This window comes from Thunnus thynnus, chromosome 2 (assembly GCF_963924715.1).
Source record: "Thunnus thynnus chromosome 2, fThuThy2.1, whole genome shotgun sequence".
Lineage (NCBI taxonomy): Eukaryota > Metazoa > Chordata > Actinopteri > Scombriformes > Scombridae > Thunnus > Thunnus thynnus.
The window spans coordinates 6,590,016-6,611,288 of record NC_089518.1 but is presented as its reverse complement, the minus strand read 5'-3'; the positions used below and the strand labels follow the sequence as shown (position 1 = coordinate 6,611,288).

Here is a 21,273-nt window from a genome sequence, read left to right as displayed (position 1 = left end):
CTCTTTCTATTATGAACTTTTGATTTATGGAGGTTTTATATATATATATATATATATATATATATATGTATATATATATACACACACACACACACACACACACACACACACACACACACACACACATATATATATATATATATATATATATATATATATATATATATATATATGTATGTGATTTAAAGTGATTTAAAAATCTGTGACGTCATCACAATGTAAAGTCTATGGGCTGAGCGGGAGCTCGCGGGCGGGGCCAGCAGGGGAAACACTAGTGCACATGTTCAGTGGGCCACACAACACGCAAGCAAACCCGGAAGCTAGAAACTTTTTTTTTGGCGTATGTGCCAATTACGAGTAATTCCTACAGGAATGAATGGGCGCCATTTTTTGTCTGGTATTCAGGTCTTATAATACATCAGTGTGTTAACCATAGATTGTAAATGCACTGTGCTAACCAAGCTAGCCGCTAGCGCTATGGTCAGTGCCACCCTCTCGTCCAAATATGGTCACTTCTGGCTCCAAAAATCAAACATGGCAACAGTCAAATCCAAGATGGCGATGGTCAGATCGCTACACTCAAGGCTTCAAAATGGCAGTTCACAAACCAGTGTGTGACTACCTCCATATTTTTTTACAGTCTATGGTTGTTGCACAAAAAATCAGAAAGCAGAGTAGAAATCTGAGAGCAGACGTCTGATGAGCACACAGAAGCAGCCCGGGTATGAGGAGAAGCAATAAAGCTGGAGCAAGAATTCTGTGCAAGCAACAATATATACACACTCACCAACATATGAGTGTAAGCATACAGTTTAAGAAAATCGAGTGTGAGGGCAGGGTTTTAAGAAAAGTAGCCTATTACAAAATCTGAATGTGAAATCAATAAATCATGCTCTCAAATTAAAAGACCACACTCTTGAATAAAATACCGGTAATAATAAAATAATGAAGATCACAGAAAAGCCCCTTAAAATGACAGCTAAGATGAAATCCAGGGTTGTCTGCACTGCATCATTTGTAAAAGCAATATTTGATTGTCAGTCAAAAACTCTTTTCTTAGAATGATTTTTGTACAATTCTATTTCTGTGTGAATAATCTTCACTATTGGTGAATGGAAGCTATTTTCCTAAAGGTCAGCGCAGCCAGTTTTCTAAAGCACCTCCATGATGCACTTAGACCTGGCTCAAATATGTCATTCCTCAAAATTCCTTTGCTATATTTGTGTCATATGTTTTGTGTGTGTGTGTGTGTGCATGTGACGTGTGACTCACTTATGTTGGGGCTATGAATGGTCAGATGATCAGTCTCTGCCATCAAGCGAGGGCTCAGGCTGGTCACCATCCGGTCAATATTCTTGACCACATCCATGGGGCCGTTCACCACCTAAATCACACGGAGCAACAGCATCTCAGCCGCAACATTCAACCACTCTGCCCTGCTCAGGGTAGCTAAAGAGGTACATTTCAAAATGACCATTCAAATACCACACAATAAAAAACGCTTTCAGCACCGCAAACTGTTTGCCAGAGTCTACGTACAGTTTGACTGAAGAGGTCACCCACAGTTCAATAGATAGGCCTATAATGCAGGGTACAATCGTGGATTTTTGCCATTGTCTGTTTTGAAACCCCTCATTCTGAATTCAATATGCCCATCTAAGAGCTGAGCCTTGGAGACAGAGCTGGCAGCAGAGCGAGGGAGGTTTGCGGATGAGTACATCCACAGTTTTTCTGAGTGCTGCTCATCCATTGAGTCTGGGCTGAGGTGGCCTTGGAGCACTGAGAGGCCTGGGGGAAGGGAGGCAAGCGCTGATAGAAACACAACACTTGTCATGAGGCAGCCTCCATACAGATCCATACACTCCAGCATCAATAGTGCAGAGGCACAAGTGACAAAAAAGACACAATGTACCCAGTGGGAAGTGGGTTAGAGCATGATTTCCTCTCTGAATGATCATGTGGTTTAGAAATTATGAATTTGAAAATAAATATTTCAATGAATGATGAAGCTACGTCTTCATCAAGACGAATGGAGACTGATATAACATGTGTCAGTCCTGTTCTACCACTGCTGATGAGCCCTGATGGTAATGTATCTGTAGAAGTATACTGCCCTCTAGTGGTTTAAAGCTGAAACAACAGCAGTCTATATATCCATTTGTCTAGTGCTCAGTTGAACAAACGTTTTGTGACTCTGGACAAATTATTTCAATAGCATTTTTGATGCTATTGAGTTGCATCGTGGAAAATGTAGGATAAAACCAAATTATGATGATGTGGGCACCTGCCCTTGTAAATTTTCATGGTAGCTGTAGTTTTCATATTTTTTTAGGAACATTTTTCAACTTCTTAAAGCAAGTGTCAATTTGTCTTAGAACATGAGAGGTCAAGACCAATGAAAGAAATGCTGAATGAGAGATTGCATTGAGTTTCAGAAGCTAGTGGAACAGAGGCTAGCCTGGATGTGACTTCGGCTCTCTATACTTAACATAATCCTTTTGTCAAGTAACAATGTTTTATCTCTGAATATACATGTACAGCACAATAAAAAGCCTAGAAAAACAGTGTATACTTCTTCAGTACCTCACAAAAACATCTTCAAAATATGAACTTGAAATATGAAGAATTAAAACAGGCTTCTATTGCCTTGATGACAACCCCTACTGGCATTATCTAGAGATTTGTAAAAGGATATTGTGAGAGTGTGCAGTTAAAAGAAATGTCAGTCTACAGAATGAGTATGTAGCTTTTCAACTCATTAAAAAGCAGTTGCCACAATAACTAAGTTGGAGTATCTCAATTGTACTGTTGCTCAAAATTCACTAGTGTTTAGATTTTTAAATTGGGTTTAAAGTGCAGTCTTCTTTACAGTAATCTAAACTGGCAACCTGAGTCAAGGCTTTAAAACACATTCTGTTATATGCCTGTAGAGTGACCTATTGAAACAACGTGCTGCTTGGTCTCCTGAAAAAAAAGATTTATTTTCTGTCTATTATTTTCCACATCAGATTTAATGTAGATACAATAAACACAAACTACACAGATATTCCATCTCTACATGCATCTACGTATGTAAAGCACCACACAGAGGAGCCAAGTGTGTAGCAGGGCTAGAGAAAAAGTGAGAGAGTGCAGTGCAGCGTGTGCTACCTCCTTGATGGCCTGCCACTTGAAGGCATTGTCCTGGCTGATGATGGTGTCGGCCACACTGATGAAGTGCTGGCTGAGCTCCTGGACGCTGTCCTGGCTGTGGTCAGCAGAATCAGAAGGTGGCTGTTTGGGGACATCAGCAGCCAGAGACAACAGCTGGATGAGGGACACCATGTCTGCTGGCTGCAGGCCCTCCTGCTGGGTGTCCTCCAGGGCCTGGACAGACATGTCCAGAAGGGCAGACGCTTCAGCCAGGCTGCTCAGCCCGGAAGGCTGCTGCCCAAGCACCGCCTAAGAGTGGAGACAGACACTGGATTATACAGAGCTACAGGTCAATGTCAGTATTTCAGTTTACAACATGGGATATACAGTATAATGGGTAAGATTCAGCTTGTATGGTTGTATATTCATTGGATAATTATTCAGTATTACAGTGTCATTTTAAAATAACTCTGTGCTAAATGTGGCTAAAAGCCAGTTGACAGTAGAGGGAAGAAGAGTTTAAAGGAGTGTAATCTTTAAAGAGCCCCTCCAGACATGTTTAAGATATATAGAAATACACTACTTTCAATAAAAAGTTGTGTCTGATATGTTTTTATTCGATTACTACATTGAAATCTTATGAATGATAAATCCTCCACCCTCATTGAAAAATTCAGAATTTATGAATATTCAAACATTGTTCATTTCAGAAGTTTAACTGCTGAACACAAGATGTACTTCACTGTAAAGTCCATTCTCAGTGTATGTGCAGTGAAGGCTTCAAATTTCCACATTACATTTAATGGAAATTGGACTGTGACTGGCTCCAAACAAGTTGTGACGTTACTGTGACTTTATATAGTAACCTCTGGACCACCACGGTTTTCTGTATTCAGTCAAAAAAACAATCTCACACCTTCAGTTAGTAAAAAAAAAAAAGCAGCTGCTTGGCTTTTAACGAATTCAAAGAGACAAGATCAGATCACCCCTGTGATACACAGTTTTAGGGCTGATATTAAGATTTTGCTGATTACATTTAAACCACTTCTGGGGATGGCTCCTGGAGTTATATTGCTTAATAACTGCTCCACTATGAACCAGAACACCGCCTCAGATCTTCAGACAGGGTCCTGGCTGAAGACTAAAGGATTGGAGACTAAAGACTAAAGGGCTTTTGCAGTCAGGATCTCTCAGCTTTGGAAGTTCCTGCATGAAGATCTGAGTATCAGTAACATCTTTTAAATAACTTATTAAAATGTATCCCTTAAAAAAAAGCCTTTCCATTAATGTTAGCTCAAAGTTTTTTGTCTCCTGTTCCACTATGTTTTATGTTTTATCTGTTTATTTTACTGTTTTTATCTTATTGTATTATATTTTGGGATTTTTTCAAAATATATATTTTGATCTGTACTTTTATTTGCTGGTTTTTATTTAATTGTAATTGTAATTTGTAACACTGTTTCGAAAGGTGCTTTATAAAGAAATTCGTTCGTAGGTACACACCTTAAAATGACATTTAGAGTACTGAAAGTACTTTGCATTCTCAGTAAATGAATGTGAAAAGAACTTTCTTTTGTCAAACTCTGTAAAACACATCATTCTGCACAGTGAAGCTCAAACATCACAGTGAAGTAACAAAAAGCAAAACACATTTTTGAGCAGAGGGGGACTGTAGAGAAGTTGTAAAAGAAGGGAGAATCATACTAAAGATGTCTACCTGGCTTTTGTTGGAGAGCTTCATCAGATGGTTCATAAAGGCAGACGGCTGAGAGGTCTGGGCATCACTCATCTGCCTCATCTTCAGATAACGCTCTGTGCCAAAAACAACGTGACATCATTGTGGGTGATGTAATGGCAGGATGATCTGCTGCTCAGAGAGCTCATCCTTCAGGTGGAGGAGTTGGGCTCAGACCTGAGCCCGCTGAAGCGTCCTAGTACAACACACTGAACTCCCAGCAGAACAGGCGGACTTTACCCACTTAAAGCTTAAATGTTATAATGTAATTACAGCAGGTAAATATTTTACACATGTGTATTCATGTCTTGTCAGTGACTCAAACATACCATTACTATGTTTGCAATCATCTCTCAACAATTAACCAATGTACATATGAATAAGAATTCTTTTCTACTTTGAATGTAACTACTTGAGCTCACATGTCAATACTTTTCCCTCGAAAATGAAATGAAATGTACAATGCCTCATATCATGTATCTGAACAACTCATGAACTCCGTGTTCAGCATTTTCAGATGTCACTACAGGCAGAAGTATGCACAGCCTATTATGTGTTTCAGCAAGATCATAAAGAAACAGCCATTTCACTAATAATGCCATTAAGTTTATGTTATTCCATTTTAAAGGAATTTTTAAAAGCTAACACTGAGCACAGTAAAGTCATAACTTAAGTATTTTTTCTAGAAATTTGGGGATATTAGGGAGCACATTATGCTTATTTTACTAGCTAATTCAAGTACTTTTAGACTTAATATATTTTTTGAATACCTTTAGGCCAACAAAATTGTAAAGACCAAAAGAATGTCAGAATTGTATTCCTTGCAGTGTAGAAACTGACTTTATACCTTCATATGGTGGTGACAAATACAGAAAATACTGAAAAGTTAATTTAATACATAAAATATGAAAAATAAAACATTGAAACGATTAGAAAACTTCACAGACTGTTTTACTGGTGTCTGGTAAACAATTTTTAAAGGTGCTTATGAATCACTACCTTAAATGTAACCCTTTATTTAGGGTACTGATTCATAACTTTAGTATTTAATCCTGGCTAAAAAATCACAAAATTACTTTGTTTATGAAACAAATCAACTTCAGTATCAAGGGACATTATCTCTGTGCATTGTTAGATTGTCAGTTTAAAGTATTAATGCTTGAGATCATTCTGTATACGATACAGTTTTTATCACTTTATGTATGTTTGTCTCAGTGTTTCTTCACTGCAAGCCACAATTTTCAAAACAGACAGGACAGTTGCTTTCTTGCAAAGTCAGAGGATTGCACAGGATGTATCTTTTATTAATAGTAGTGATGTGATTTTCAAAATACAATACAGCATGGTTGACTTCAATGGTGGTTTGGTTTGTCACAGTTTCAGTTGTTGTGACAAGGCCACACTCACCTCTGCTGCTCCTGCAGATGAAGGGCAGTGGTTCTGAGCAATCTGTCAGGCTGAACAATGGGAGCTGATCTGACCAGCTCTGCAGCATCTTGCAGCCCTGCAGCTCCATCTGCTGGTGTACAGCTGCCCACGTCATCACATATTCACACACAGTGGGACACAACAAAACAAGAGTCAGCTCGAGAAAATAGCTAAAGATCTTCACTGATGAAAAATTATGAAATAAATATGAGATTTGATTCAAAAGAACAATGGTGTTCAGAAACAGCAAAGGGTCACAAAATTGATGAATCACATATTTACTACAAATTAATTATTCTGTGAAACATCAAGCAATGTTGCCATTGCAATAATGATATAAAACAACTGAAAACCTTTCAGGTTCCATTTCTTTGTTGTGACGATAAAAGCCTGCACAGATGTCTCACAAGGAAATGAAACTCAGGCAGTGGGGGAGTTACTGTTCACCACTGCATAGAGCTCTGTTCTTCCCCAAGCTGCCCCCGCACTGCTGGAGCTGTGGGAATCCCCTCCATCCATCCCTCCCTCCCTGCCTCTGTGTCTCACTCTCACTACCCTCCATTCAGTGAGATGTCTTTCTAGAAGTGTCTCTCTCTCAGACTGTTCACTAAGACACAGGCAACTTATAGCAACCCATGAAGAGTAATATGACTGATCTAGTATCAAACATGAGGATGTGAGTTGAAACACAAAAAGTGAGAAAAGAGAGCAAGAAAACAAGAAATCAGTGGAAGCTGCCCCACAGAGAGTATTATGATATTAACATGTACTATAACAAGCCTGATAAAATATGAAGAAAGCATGTATAGAATGCATCAATTCTAATATTAAAGGACAAAATCACAATTTCTTAGTCCAAATGAACATTAAAACATATTTTTCTTGCTGTAATCATTCCTGCTGTTCATACTGACCATTAGATCCCTTCATAATGCATTTACAATGCAAATGATGGGGGACAAAATCCACAAGCATCCTTCTGTGCAAAAATGTATTCAAAAGTTTATCTGAAGCTAAGATGAAGCTTCAGTCGTCCAAATAAGTCAATACACAGGAGGAAAACTGTCTCAACACAACTCCAGTAAGTGCAGTAGGTCAAAGTCGAAACAGGAAGTGGTCGGTAAATGGTGATGAATGTTTACAACAGACAGTCTGTGTATCTTCTGATTGCCTGTGTTTCCCAGTTGGACTTTGTTGTAGTAATGCTGCCATGTTCCCATATCTTAGCAATTACTATGGTGAGTGCAATGTTATCATAACAAATAGAAATGGTGCATGGCCAAAAAATGTAGCCTTTAGATGATTAAAAACTGGTAGGCTGAACCTGTGCTTCCTTCCCAGCTGAGATGGGGTCCGGAGGGTTCACCTCATCAAGACATCCTGCCCCTAACCTAACAGAGACACTAGTTGTGTCCACAAAATTCAGGCATAGAAAAATTGTATTTATTGGTCACATTTAGTGGCCTTGGTGACCCAACATGAAATGCAGACTCCAAAAGAGGAAACCCCTGAAATAAGACACAGCATGTACAGACAGAAGCCTTACCTGGGCAAAACAGAAGGGCCTGTACCTCTTTGACCACTGGGTGGCTGCTCAGGTGGTCAAGGCTCCAGCTGAAAAGCACTTCCTGGGTCATGGGTGAACATGCATTGAGGGCACGGACATGCCTCGTTTCCAGGGACATATTCCAAACATTCAAGTCAGTGATATTCCCAAAAAAGGGCTCTGTGAAATTCCCTCCAAAGGAGTCTTGGTCCTGACCCAGGATGAGTATCCCATTGGCGTGGATATCCCTGGAAGGGTCTGTGACTGAGCCTTTGTCCTTCCTGTCCCCATCCACATAGATAGCCCAGTGACCGCTGCTGCGGTGCCATGTGACACAGATGTGATGCCACGCTCCATCGTTGGGGAAGGACGACTTATACGGCAGGTGCTTCCCGTGGATGATGAGCGCCAAGAGGATGCGTCCCTGCATGTCCACTTGGCCTCGTAGCTGGAATTCATTGATGAAGACAGGAGCAGCATAGGAGAAGATGGTGGACACCTCATTCCACTCTGGGTCCCACTGAACACGAACACACACACTGATGGACGATAAGGCGGGGAAGGACATGTTTACACGAGCAAAGCCCTCACTAGATTCCTTTGGGAAGTTTAGAGCTGAGAACTGTAAATCTAAACAAAACGGGAGAAGAAGAGCTGTTTAGGTGATTTGTATATTTTTAGGGTAGTTTCTACCTTTCTACTTAGTGATGAAATTAAACTTTTAAATCCACTGATCCCACTCACACTGCTTGGAGAGGGCCAGCGGCTTGGAGGCTGCTTTTCTAGGATTCTTGATCCAGAGAGGTGAGTGGAGTCCAGCTTGGCGCAGTAGCTCCAGGGCTCCCTCCCGGTCCTCTGACAGGTCCAGGGTGGCGAGGGAGCTGAACTGGCCTCTGCAGAAGCTGTCAGCCCTGGAGAAGGCCAGAGAGTCATTGATCAGCTGGAAGGCCCAGTGTGATGTTAGGTGGACCAGTCTGGACTGTCCTGGGGAGTCAGACACAGAAAACAATTGGAACCAAAGCAGTACATAATGAATCAAAAAGAGTGAGGTGTGAATAAGATGTGGATTAAATGTTTTTTTTGAGGGGTTGACTAGATAGTGAAGGCCAGGGGCTTGGATACATGGATGAACGCATGGATGGGTGGACGGGAAAAGTCAGTACAGATAATCGAAACTGCTGGCCACAAAAAGTGATTAAGTGTCTCACCATGTGAGTCCCCCACTCTGTCTGGCCCAGCATGTGTTGGTTCACTCTTACATATCGCCTACAGGAGAAAATAAAGTTAATTTATCATTTCAATAACTTGTATGCAACATTTTCCTACATATTTGATATAAGAGAGGTTATCCAGCAATTGACCATAGGCAGGTATTAACATGGTCATCAGTGTTTAAAATCTCTGAAAGAAAATTTATAGTCATTGTACCTTACTAAAAGCTATAAAAGAAGCAGAGAGAAATCCTTCTGCAAGGCTCTTTTATATGATGTAGTATAGAAGGAGAAGGTTATTACCACAATAGAGAAGAGTATGAGTCCAGCATGCAGGGCACCAGTCATCTCTAAGCCAGTCTGGTTTCAAGCTGAAATAAAACACTTGTTCAGCTTTTGTGGAAAATGATTCCCCTGGGTCCAGATGTACGTCACTTCAGGAAAAAAAAAAGCTTTGTATCTCTGTCGAATGACAAAGTGAACAAAATAAACACTATATTTCAAATTAAGGTTTGAATATAACATGGCAAAGCTGAAGAGTTTGCATTTTAGTGTGTCACACTGCAACAGGTAGTTTTCCAAAATACTGGAGAGTGTAAATCCCAAGTTGCTTGTTGCTGAATAGCCAGTAGCAGAATCCTTGATTTCTTCTCCACAACAGTAGAAAGTCGCCCTTTGAGTAGTCTGGCAACAAACTCCACATGTATGAGACAATCAAAACCAAATCCAGTGCAGCCTCGTCATCCAGTGCCCCAACCTCCACGTCCAGCATATCCAGTAGAGTTTCTAGGTCTCCAGACTGGGAGAGAGCCAGTGATCCCAGTGGATTTGTCCAAGAGTCCCAGTCTGTCTCCTGCCTCCCTTCAGACCCCTCTACCCCTCCTTTCTTAGCACCCTGAAGCCATCTTCCTTTGTTATGCAAATGAAGTCATTTTTTTTTAAAAGAACCCTTCTTACGCAAGCAGTGTCAGGCTTTTGGCACAGAGAGTACATCAAGAGCAGCGGGGCGGCAGACATTTTTACCACATAGCCCTTATTTATGCCTTCTATAGGACTCTCTAAAGTTAATTGGAACATGGGTTTTATTGCTGTACTTCATAGTCAATAAAAGATTAGTACTACTCATGCAATCATTGCACGGTAAACCCTCATGGTTGTCTGTTTGGATGGCTTTCATCTGATGTTGTGCACAACATGCTTGAAAAGCTTTTGTATGCCTTTTGACATCAATGCCTCTATTCAAAATAGAATACCACATTAGACATGCAGGTTTTCATGGACATTTGAGGATTAACAGATTGATGACTAAATACTTGCATGCAACACATTTAAACTGTCAACCTGAAAATTTAAATTTGAGCAAAAGAGAAGGAAGCTGAGGTGGGACAAGCAGATAACACCATGGCTTACTGAATTAGGTTTAACATCATGTCAGTGAAGCATATCACTCTTACTGACATCATTACTCTTCAATTTAGAAACAGTGCGACTCAATTTGTGGATGTGTTCTGATGAGATGGTTTGATTTTTTAAATTATATCTCCAGTTCATTTCAACTTGGGTCTTATTTTTGTATTTTGCTAAAAAGAAGTCTGATGGGGTAAGAAAGAAGAGCAGTCAGATTACCACCATACACATTGTAAACAAACAAACAGCTAAATTAGCTAGACTGTTTTTAAAAAAAAAAATTATTTGGAGGTAAACAGTTAGCCTTTTTGAAATTAACCATGAAGTTGCTCCTCAACTTTGAGGAATGTTACATCAGGCAACTCTCGAGACTGACGGTCATACTAAGCTTGCATTAGTGCAGCATTTTAAACTGCTAACAGCTGTGGGTTTGACAATGTTGTTTATGAGCACATTTTAGTATAATGAAAATTACATTTGTTGTCTTTTCACAGTACCATTGAGCTGTGCCCTCTTCACTATCAGATATTTCTCCAGACAGCCGTTCTAAACCATAGATCCATTTTACATTTTACAGTTTGAATCACAGACACATTGGTGGGCTACTGCTTTGCCAAAAAAAAAATAGAGTTAAAAGAACAGTACGTTTCATGTTGTAAAATTCTCCACTGTACACCACTTACAGTACAAATAGCCTAGCTAGCTAGCAAGGCTGCTAAAAAGTAGCCTACCAATTAGGGATGTGCAGAGAGCCCAGTATCTGTATTTGTTGAGGCAGCAAAATTATTTGTATTTGTATTTGTATTTGAATAAAAGTGGAAAGAATCCTGTTTTTGTTTTTATTACACTTTTAATTTTAGAAAATTAAAGTGTTACAACAAGTGTTCATGAATAAATTACCTTATGAAGGAGGTCCCCACATCGGGTCTTGAACCGGAGTCTCCAGATCGTAGATGACTGTGCTGACTACTGAGCTAAAACTTTACTCATTGCAGGCAGACCTCTACCTATTTATACACCTGTAACACAGAGACAGCAGAGCATGTAATGTGTAGGGAGGAACTTAATGGGCAATTCTTGCTTTGCTTTGCAAAAACAGTTTATGGAAAGTCCCTTGAGAGCACTTCACTTGTATCAGTAATTCAGCTTTATCTCTGGCGAACACCCCCCAACTGAGTGATATCCAAATTAGGAAATGTGCGTCATGTAGCAGGTGGATTTGACTCCCCTCAGTGAGACCCGCTGATAGACATAACAGCAGAGCAGAGCATGTTCCTTACAAATGTGGCACCATTTAAAAGGGAAATAAACAGGCTTTCCAACGGTATAAGATTTATTGCCAAGAAGCATCGTTACAACAAAGAAATAATCTATCAAACACAAATTTCCTTACTTTTTGTGCTATGTATACTATAATATAACATAGTGGCAACGAAATGAATCATTCATTCATTTTTCTCCATTAAGTCCAATGGTGATAGAAGGCTACCTGCTGAATTGACAACACGCCAATGTCAAACACATGCTCATCTACAAACCCATCAACGTCAAGTATAGGGAGATGCAGCCCATGTAGGTGATGACGACAGGATATAGGTATGTCATATAAAGTTCTTTTGTGCGCTCACATAATAGCAATGTGAAACCAAAACTAACCGGATCAAATGTATACAATGTAACAACAACATGAACCTTGATTCAGACTTTCAGGTGTGAAAAGGCCCTAAGACAGCTGCCAGCCCAGAATCCAGTAATCCAGACAAAGACTGATTGAGACAAAGCCAGCCATTAGTATTCCACCTGGGTATCCACTCAAAGTGTGAAAAACTGGACAAGAGCCCACAGGAACAAAGCCTCCTTCAGGCTGAGACTCCTGGACATCACTCTCCCTCGTGCCCTCCTCTCCTTTCGCCCATTTATCTAACTGAACAACAACTTTCTCCTTCAACCAGGGCTTAGTCGTAGCTGTGAAACCCCCAGCATTTACTTGTCAAGAAAATGGGTAGGGTGCCTAATATCCTGGAAGGATTCAGAAAAGTACAATCAGGAATTGTGTACCTAAAGATTTTCACTTATATATGAAAAATAAAAGTTTAACATTTAGGTTTATTAGCTCAGTGTAACTCACATAATAGACAAATTGCCTTCTATCTAGTCATACAATTGTAGCCTGAATAAAAAGGGTCTGTTAATCAAAATTACAAATATTTTCACATATTTTTAGTCCTCAACTAGTATCTTGCTGAGCAGGTAGTTTTTGTTTAATTTGACTTGCAGGTTTTAAGAATCTCAGACATTTGTGCCTTTGAAAAGTTCAACAGTGATACCCCTTTCCAAGACAGTGTCCTTATCTACGGAACACAGTGGAGCTCTTTGGAACAAAATCACCAGTAGTCACAGCATTCAAGTCACAATTTTCCAATTATAAAGTCTGTTATGCTATTATGTTAGCATTTGGGCACTGTGGTATAATCAACAAGTCCTCCAGCCTAAATGAAAATATATTATATCATTTGTTATTGCCTTCACAGATGATATCTATATGAGTGCTTTCTGCAAGATTATGGTCACAGTCAAGCAACAACCTTAACTGTTGGTAGAGGATAGTTTGAATGTCCAAAGAGCCACAACGACATCGTTAGAGGTTTTGTGGTGCTATAACAATGTGACTCTACTTCTTCCTTCGCTTCTGAGAAACAAAAGTCATTTTTCGCACTGCCACAAGGTTGTTTGGCAGGAAAATGTAAACATACATCATTTAAGCATTTCAACAAATGACGGATGCTGACTTTTTTCTGGTGAGGACAGTCTCTGAAAATTTAATTGTGCAGACTATTTGTGATTTTTACCCTCTTCTGGTTGAAAAGCCAGAGCATTTAAACCATTATCCAAAAGTAAAATTGCACTAAAACCAATGATAATATTAATTATATATTATATATTATATATTAATGTTACTTGTATAAAGGGTGTCACTGTAAGAGAATGCTACTCATTTATTTTAGTGGATAGGATAAATCAAAAAATATCCAATCCAGCTTAACAGCACAAAACCAGATGCCACGCTGCTGTGTCACCACAGTAAAACCCCATTTAAGGCTAATATATAAAACTTTACCACCACATTAAAAGCTGCCACCTGGTCTTTTCACACTGAGTACAACATACAGTATCAGAAGGTCAATGATAGGATGTCATGACAGTATATATCTCACAGGACAATGTTCAGAGATGTGCACAGAGTAGCTACTGCATTGTGGTTCCTCGGCACTGAAAATGGGTCCATGTTGTTCTATTGTGTGCCTTCATGTTGGAAATAAACCTCACCACTAATGCAGACAAACTCCTATTGCCATGACTTGACCATTAAAGTTATTTTCAAAGAGGAACACTGCTGTGAGAGTCTTAATTTTACAAAAGTAAAAAAATCAAACTGACACTTCTCAGGTTTACACAAGGTTCTTTTGAGATGAGACAGCGGTGTCAAAAGCCAATATTAAATATAAATTAAACCTCTGTTCATCGCCGTGGAGTGCCTCCTTTGTTGAGATGTTTTATAGGTTTTATTTTTAAAGGTCTGCTGCTGATTTAGTTCTTCCATTGACATTTTCTGCCTGAAAAATGCTTGAATGACTGCTAGCTAGCGCAAATCATGGTTGGAAATTCACATGAAGAGTCAATTGTTTATATATTGGAACTCTATTTTCACCACTAGCAAGTCAAAGTCTTCACTTATGTGGTGAAATATCTTGACATCTACTTGATTAATTTGTCCAATACTGGTTTATGACATGCCTGCAAAACAGCAAGTAGGCCTATTTCCAACAGCCTCAGCTGCATTTGTGTTTAGTACAAATTTGTAAATGTTAGCATGTTAACATGCTAAACTGAGATGGTTACTGTGGTAATTAATTAGCATTCTCATTGTGAGACTGTTGGCATACAGATACCTGCCAACACTCCTGATTTGCGCGGGAGTCTCCCTGTTTTTAACCCTTTCTCCTGATTTCATAGTTTTTCCTTTTCATTATCACAACCTGTTTCTGGCACTGCACAGCATGTGTGCACAGCTGCTCTCTGCACAGGCAGTCTTTCATCCTGTCCTCTGTCCTCTGTCGCTGATGTGATTGACTGCCTACAGGTACCGCTGGTAGAGAGAGGAGGTGTTGGTTTGTCTCAGCCAGTAGCTAAATTTGCCAAATGTTAAGATACGTGGCAAACTCTGATAAACAGTTAGGCTACATACAGACAGCTTTCGTTGTGATGCACTGTGGTTGTGTAAAACATACCAGTGGTGGATGGGACACTGCGGGCAAAACAGTTGAAAATAACGCTTTTCTACATGTTTATGCTTGTTGAACAGATGGTTTGATAAAGTACTTATTGGCCTTCTACTTGTTAAGGTTTTGTTGCACTTACAGTAAAACGTTATCTTTCACTTGTAAAAGTATCGCTCATACTGACAAAGTTTTGGCTCAATGGTGCATTTTAGCATCTTCAGCTTCAGCTAATTTTGGTTTTCCAGGTCGCAACTTTACGTTTTGACTCAGTCTCTGTCAGGGCCGGCTTAAGGCATAGGCGATATAGGCGGTCGCCTAGGGCGCCACATTGTCTGGGGGGCCTGAAAGAAAAAAAAATGACATAAATAAATAATAAAAATTTGCCAGTGGGCACCCCATCCTATTTTTTTCCGGAGGTAACAAATGAACAGATACAGGAAAAAAATCCCAATCTCGCAAAATGGCTAGGGCCGGCCCTGGTCTCTGTGTTCTCATCAACCTTGTTTCCAGCAGCAGTGGACAGCTGTTTTGAGCAAATAAGCACTGATAAATCCACTGTGCACTAAATGGCAGACGAGAGAGAGGTGGAGCATTTAGAGCTAAAGAGCTAGATATATTCTTCATGAGTTTGTGGAGACTGATACAAGGCTAGAAGGGAAGTTTGCAGTTGGACAAAAACATGACAGATAAATACTGATGTTACTCCATGTCTGCTGGATGTGTAAATAGATAATTGTTAAGATGTGAGTGATGTCAACTTTATGAGGTGATAATGAGGTGCTACAGTGCACAATTGCCAAAAAACGAATGCAGGTTTAGGCCCATGTTAGACTGTCTAAATAATGACACAAATTCTTTCTTTTACTATAGCCTATAGTGTAACACTATATTATTGTTAAACAATATTTTTCTTTCTATGTTTTCATCAATAAAATTCAATTTATTCAGACCAAATCAGGTGGTGCAGTGAAAATGCCAGTCCTCACGTTCATTTGAATGAGGAAAGCACATTTCTGCTGCAGGCGTTTTGGCTGCAGCGGTGCCGCACTGGACTGTGGCTGGAAAGTTGAGCCAGAGTCAACTTTTGGAGAAACGCAACCTAACGTCATTGTGGCTGAAGGCTCCGGTGGCCAATCACAGTTGGTGATCAGACTGATCAGAGCACAAAGACATTACTCGGAGGAGGGGAGGACAGTTCTCTTTGTTTGATAACGTTAAAATTAAAGTTAGACTTTACTGTCTGCTTCTCGACTCGTAAAAAAGATGAGAGAGAGAGCTATGAGCACCAGCAAGAGAGAGAGAGCAGTTGTGGTCGAGCGAGTTAGAGATTGAATGAACAGTGGGAGCGCTGGTAGTGAGAAAGCCGTTGAATCAGATCAATAAAACGCTTTTTTCTGATTGTTTCACAGTGGTTATGTTCTAGAGCACAAATAAACACGTGCACACCTCCACTCAACCCTGCAATGGTGGACCGCACCACCTGATTCGGCCTAAATGTGAAAAGTTTTGAGTTTTTTGAGAGATTAGACCTACTTTTTCTTTTCTTTAAAGGCTGCTTCTAGTCTTTGAGCTAGGCTAAACCATTACATACCTATACTGTTGATCTCATTTTAGTATATTTACATTCAATAATAAATGAATGTTGATTTTCAGAAGCAGTGGCGTGGCATGGGGATATGGCCCTAGGTAGCTCTGTGTATTTTGGTCATGAGCATGTGCCGTACAATGTAAACAGAGAGCCAGTCATCTTTTGGTGGCCACTTAGCAACTGCTTTCACTTTACAGTTATCACCACAGTACCACAACAACCCGTTTGCCTGCCTTCAGAGGGTAAACGTTATTTAATAAAGAGGCAGCAATTGGGTGGAAAATCGCCCGATCTGGCAACATTTCTTAGGCGTAAAATTTTCTAGATCCAGTTACTTTCAGTGTTAAGTGTTAACCAATCAGGGGCCATCAGGAAAAGCCGAACATATTAGACACATATGTAGAAATATGTATTTCAAAATTGGAATTGCTGAAGGTGCGGCGCCTTAGCCTGTAACTCCATTTATTTATATAGCCACACACTCTCTCTCTCTCTCTCACACACACACATCTGTTTATTTGATTATGCAGTTCTATAGCAGAATTCTAGAAACACTTGAGCTCATAATGGGACACATCATACTGTAATATTCCGCGCTAAATTTACCACATCTTCAGAATTCTCAAACACTCAAGACATACACAAGTTACAAGTGTTGGTAGTTCTTTACCGTCAAGTAATCATGTTAAACCTTGTTCAACTTCGACATGGACTGTTATTCAGATCAGCAGTTTAAAATTCAACTTCCTTTGGCTGCGGGGAGAGTAGGTGAGTAGTAAAAACCTGTAATCTCTCATGAGAGACAACATACTCAGAACATTTAACTTTAGTGAAAATACAATTAATGCAGTGAAAAAATATGTATCTGCAGTCAAAATGTTACTTTATATGAAATCACAGTATCGTCAGCATATATACTTGTCTACAAATATACTTGATATATTATAGTGACAAATATCATTACACAGTATGAACCTTTTCATAGTGTTACATAATATTATTGGATTATGAGTATGACATTTAGATGCTGAACACATGGTAAGGCATTAACAATAAGAAAACAATAATACAATATTGCCTACATAATAATATGAAAGTAGGAATACTCATTCTGCCTTAATTTTATTTTTTAAAACTTTTGATGATTTTACTTTTTTACATTTCTAATGGAGTATTTTTTCATTGTGATATTTTTCTTTTACTTAATTAAAGGATCTGAACACTTCTTCTACCTCTCTATAACAATACATTATACTGTAGATCATATTTTAGTCCTTATCTGGAAATTAAAGGATAAGGCAGGTGATTTTCTATATTTTTCTTATTGTCAACAAATCTGTGCAGAGCCAAACCAACAATGAACTCATCCTACTTACAAGTACTGTGCTTGTATCCAAAACCTGATATATCTTATTCCTCTATGCCCTAGATCTGTTGTTGTCCAGAAACTATTAAAAACACGTCAACGAGCCACATGTTTCTTCATCCCTGAAGGGAATGGTTACTGAAGTTCTTTGAGAAATTTACAATGTGATATGTAGCACAACAAGCTAGCAAAGCTCTGGAAACTGCGTTACCATGTATGCGCAGTGGTGTCTGCTGTACAAGGAATCTCTCTCCTGAGGGTTACTATCTTATTGCTGTTTTTACTCTTTGAAGCTGTTTCTAAACAAGCTACAGTAACCACTGTCTTCAGGGATGAAGAAACATGTCACCCAGTGCAGCGGTGTGGCTCATTGACATGTTTTTAATAGTTTATTGACAACAACCGAGGTCTACAGCACAGAGGAATAAGATATATCAGACTTTGGAAACACACACAATACTTGTACTCTTACAAAGTAAGATGAGTTCATTGTTGGTTTGGCTCTGCACATGAAATTTGTTGACAATAAGAAAAATATAGGAAATTGCCAGCCTTATCCATTACCTAGTAACTATAAATGTAGTAGAGTAGCAGTATAAAGAGCCATCAAATGGAAATACTCACATAAAGTAAGGGAACCTTAAAATTGTAGTGCAGGACATAATGTTTTTCTAGAAAGCAAAAGCAGCATAAAAGAGCCCAGTGATATCTCTGTCAGGACCAGGAGTGGAAAGAGGAAGACCAGCCCTGATGTGGAGACACCACAGCAGAGGAAGAAGGGCTCTAAGTCTGCCTCTGGAAGCCTCACTGATATAGATGTCAGGATGAAAACAAGAAAGAGACCAGCCTCTGGATATCAGGAGGGCACAAGGAAGAGGCAGAGGACCTCTCAGACTAAACCCTGCAACATCTCTGGAGACTTTGTCAGGGTGGGCAAGAGGAAGAGGAAGGCTGCCAAAAATGGAGGGAGACAGATGAAGAGACAGAGAGTCTCTGACCTGAAGCAGTACAAAGAGGAAAGAGGGGATGCCACCTCATCATCACTGGAAGCTGCAACACTCAGAAAGGAGAAGAAAGACTCTGGTGTAAAGCAGAGGGACAACAACACCCCATTCACTTCTGAAGATACCAGCAGACAGCAGTTTGAGGTGAAATACCACCAGCTTAACCTGCTGGGTGAGGGAGGCCACGGATTTGTTTATGCTGGTTACAGGAAAGTAGATAATTTCCCTGTGGCTATAAAACACATTCCCAGGGACAATGTGATCTGCAAACACATCATACAGAACAGCAGGACGCTCCCTCTTGAGGTGGCTGTCATGAGAAAGATGGTCAGTGGAGCAGCAGGATCAGTAGGGAAATCTGCCGCCATTTCCCTACTAGATTACTATGATCTAGACCAGGAGCTCATCCTGGTCCTGGAACGTCCAGTCCCCTCCACTGACCTTCTGAAATACATTGAGATCAAAGGGGGGTCCCTGCAGGAGAATGAGGCTAGACTTCTTCTTAAGCAGTTGGTCGAAGCAGCCAGGGAGCTTAAGTCTAAAAACATCTTCCACCGGGACATCAAGGTGGAAAACATTTTGATTGAGACCAGCACTGATGTCCCACGCTTGAGACTGATTGATTTCGGCCTTAGCTGCTTCACCAAGAAGACCTCAACCTACAGGATCTTCTATGGTACCTCGGCACACATCCCACCAGAATGGTACAGATGCGGGACCTACAGGGCTGGTCCTGCCACAGTGTGGCAACTGGGACTGGTCCTGTATGACATGCTGCACAGGGACACATGCTTTGAGACAATGAGGTTCCTGAGCAATGAACTCAAGATCAGTGACGAGTTATCTCAAAATTGCCAGGATGTGTTGCGCCTGTGTCTGGCTGAAGACCCTCAGCAGCGTCCCTCTCTGGAGCAGCTCCGGCTTCACCCCTGGTTGGCATGAGTCAGCCTGACAGCAAGCCTGGACCCACCTTGTGCCAGACCACCCATATCCTCTTTCCTTCACTGTCACCCCCAACCCCTACACTCTATCCTCTACCCCTTACTCCCTATCCCCTATCCCTTACTCCCCATCCCCTAACCCCTATCCCTTATCCCTTACTCCCTATCCCCTAACCCCTATCCCCTATCCCCTATCCCTTACTCCCCATCCCCTACCCCCTATTCCCTATCCCTTACTCCCCATCCTCTACCCCCAATCCCCTATCCCCTAACCCCGCATTCAAACTACCTATTGTTATCATTTTGATAAAAATGATTTAATCATTATCTTTGTCAGACTTTGCCTTGGTTTTCATACTCTGTGGCCATTCTTCTCCATCTTTTATTGAGTTTCTTCAAACTCAAAGAGTGCTCCTCTGGTTTTCAGCATGTGGTAAATGTCAGGCCTATGACAGCAACACTCACAAACTCCATTAATGTGTTGTCTTGTGTGATTAAAGAACATGGCATTCTGCAGCTATAACAGCCTCTAATCTTTTTGTTTCAGGCTTTCCACCAGATGTTGAAACCCGGCTGCAGGGATCTGCTACATTCAGCCACAAGAACATGTGAGGTCCAACACTGATGTTGGTTGATAAGGCCTAGTCATCCCAAAAGTGTTGGATGTCAAATTTTTCCACATCAAAGAGGGAAATCATTTCTTTATGTAGCTATTTTTGCCATGTTGACACAGGAAAGAGGAAGAACACTGTTGTATAAAATATCAGTGTATGTTATTCCATTAAGGTTCTCTTTCATTGGGACTAAGGGGCCCAGACCAAAACAGCCCCAGACCAGAAGCCACAAAAGTTTTTGGACAGGGGTTTTCACGTACAAAACAACTTTCCAATAGCATATGACTGCTCCTTTCAGGTATGTAAAGCAAAATTAATTTTTTAATAACTGCATGCAACCTTGTATTCATTTCCTTGTTGGAATTAGGCCCTTTCAGATATGCACCTTGTTGCATAATTGTGAAATTTAGCATTTTTGTCCCACGTGTGAATAAGTATGCAAGTCCTGGTGGATGCAAGATCCGGCAAAGAAATTTCCATACAGCATGTAAGCAATTACAAGAGATCCCAAATTAGTGTGTCAGTATTTTATCAATCAGTTAGCAGAATTTTAACTGATAAATGATGAAATTAAGGAGAGACTTAGAGATCAGAGGATCCACTGTGAGAAGTGAGGTGAGTGTCTCTTGCACTGACATTGATCATTGACTAAAGCTTGAAGGGCAAAGTAAGTTTTTAAGTCCATCACTGAGCACAGTCTCTTCTTGTGCAAAAAGTCTAATTTGAGCATTGTGGGTGCATTCTTTCAGTAAAGGTCCTGTTATGTATAAAGCCATATGTATAAAGCTGAATGAAGCCCTAAGAAACATTTACGTACTGGGCACATACATCTGAATGACAAAAAGCCATTAGCCTAACAGCAAGATAAAGCCAGCAATGTGTGTCATGTCTGAAAGGAGCCTAGGAATCAAGAAGAAAGAAAAGGAAAACTATTTAAAATTTTTGTTTAACCCCAACACTAGTTGTAGTGTAGCAAACTCCTTATAAACCTGACAGCTGGTTAAAACGGGGAGGTGCTGGA

At 40.1% G+C, this 21,273-nt stretch overlaps 2 protein-coding genes across 2 annotated transcripts in view; one reads left to right on the top strand and one right to left on the bottom strand.

The window, feature by feature from the left end:
- adgrd2 (adhesion G protein-coupled receptor D2) overlaps positions 1-8,977 on the bottom strand; it is a 40,547-nt gene extending 31,570 nt beyond the window's left edge. Inside the window, exons 1-7 of the mRNA XM_067575402.1 lie at positions 8,935-8,977; positions 8,586-8,825; positions 7,842-8,471; positions 6,275-6,397; positions 4,850-4,944; positions 3,151-3,441; positions 1,273-1,384 (exon numbers count right to left, since the gene is read on the bottom strand). Coding sequence (XP_067431503.1) covers positions 1,273-1,384; positions 3,151-3,441; positions 4,850-4,944; positions 6,275-6,397; positions 7,842-8,471; positions 8,586-8,825; positions 8,935-8,977 — 1,534 coding nt within the window. The remainder of the gene's footprint in view (positions 1-1,272; positions 1,385-3,150; positions 3,442-4,849; positions 4,945-6,274; positions 6,398-7,841; positions 8,472-8,585; positions 8,826-8,934) is intronic.
- Positions 8,978-16,958: 7,981 nt separating this feature from the next.
- LOC137171995 (serine/threonine-protein kinase pim-1-like) lies at positions 16,959-20,039 on the top strand. Its single transcript, XM_067576244.1, has 2 exons — positions 16,959-17,095; positions 18,412-20,039. The coding sequence occupies exon 2, from the start codon at positions 18,518-18,520 to the stop codon at positions 19,637-19,639; it is 1,122 nt and encodes a 373-aa protein (XP_067432345.1). The 5' UTR covers positions 16,959-17,095; positions 18,412-18,517; the 3' UTR covers positions 19,640-20,039.
- Positions 20,040-21,273: the final 1,234 nt, after the last annotated feature.

Bases quoted from the DNA above. Each gene is read 5' to 3' on its own strand.
- LOC137171995 (XM_067576244.1), top strand. From the start codon at position 18,518: ATGAAAACAAGAAAGAGACCAGCCTCTGGATATCAGGAGGGCACAAGG.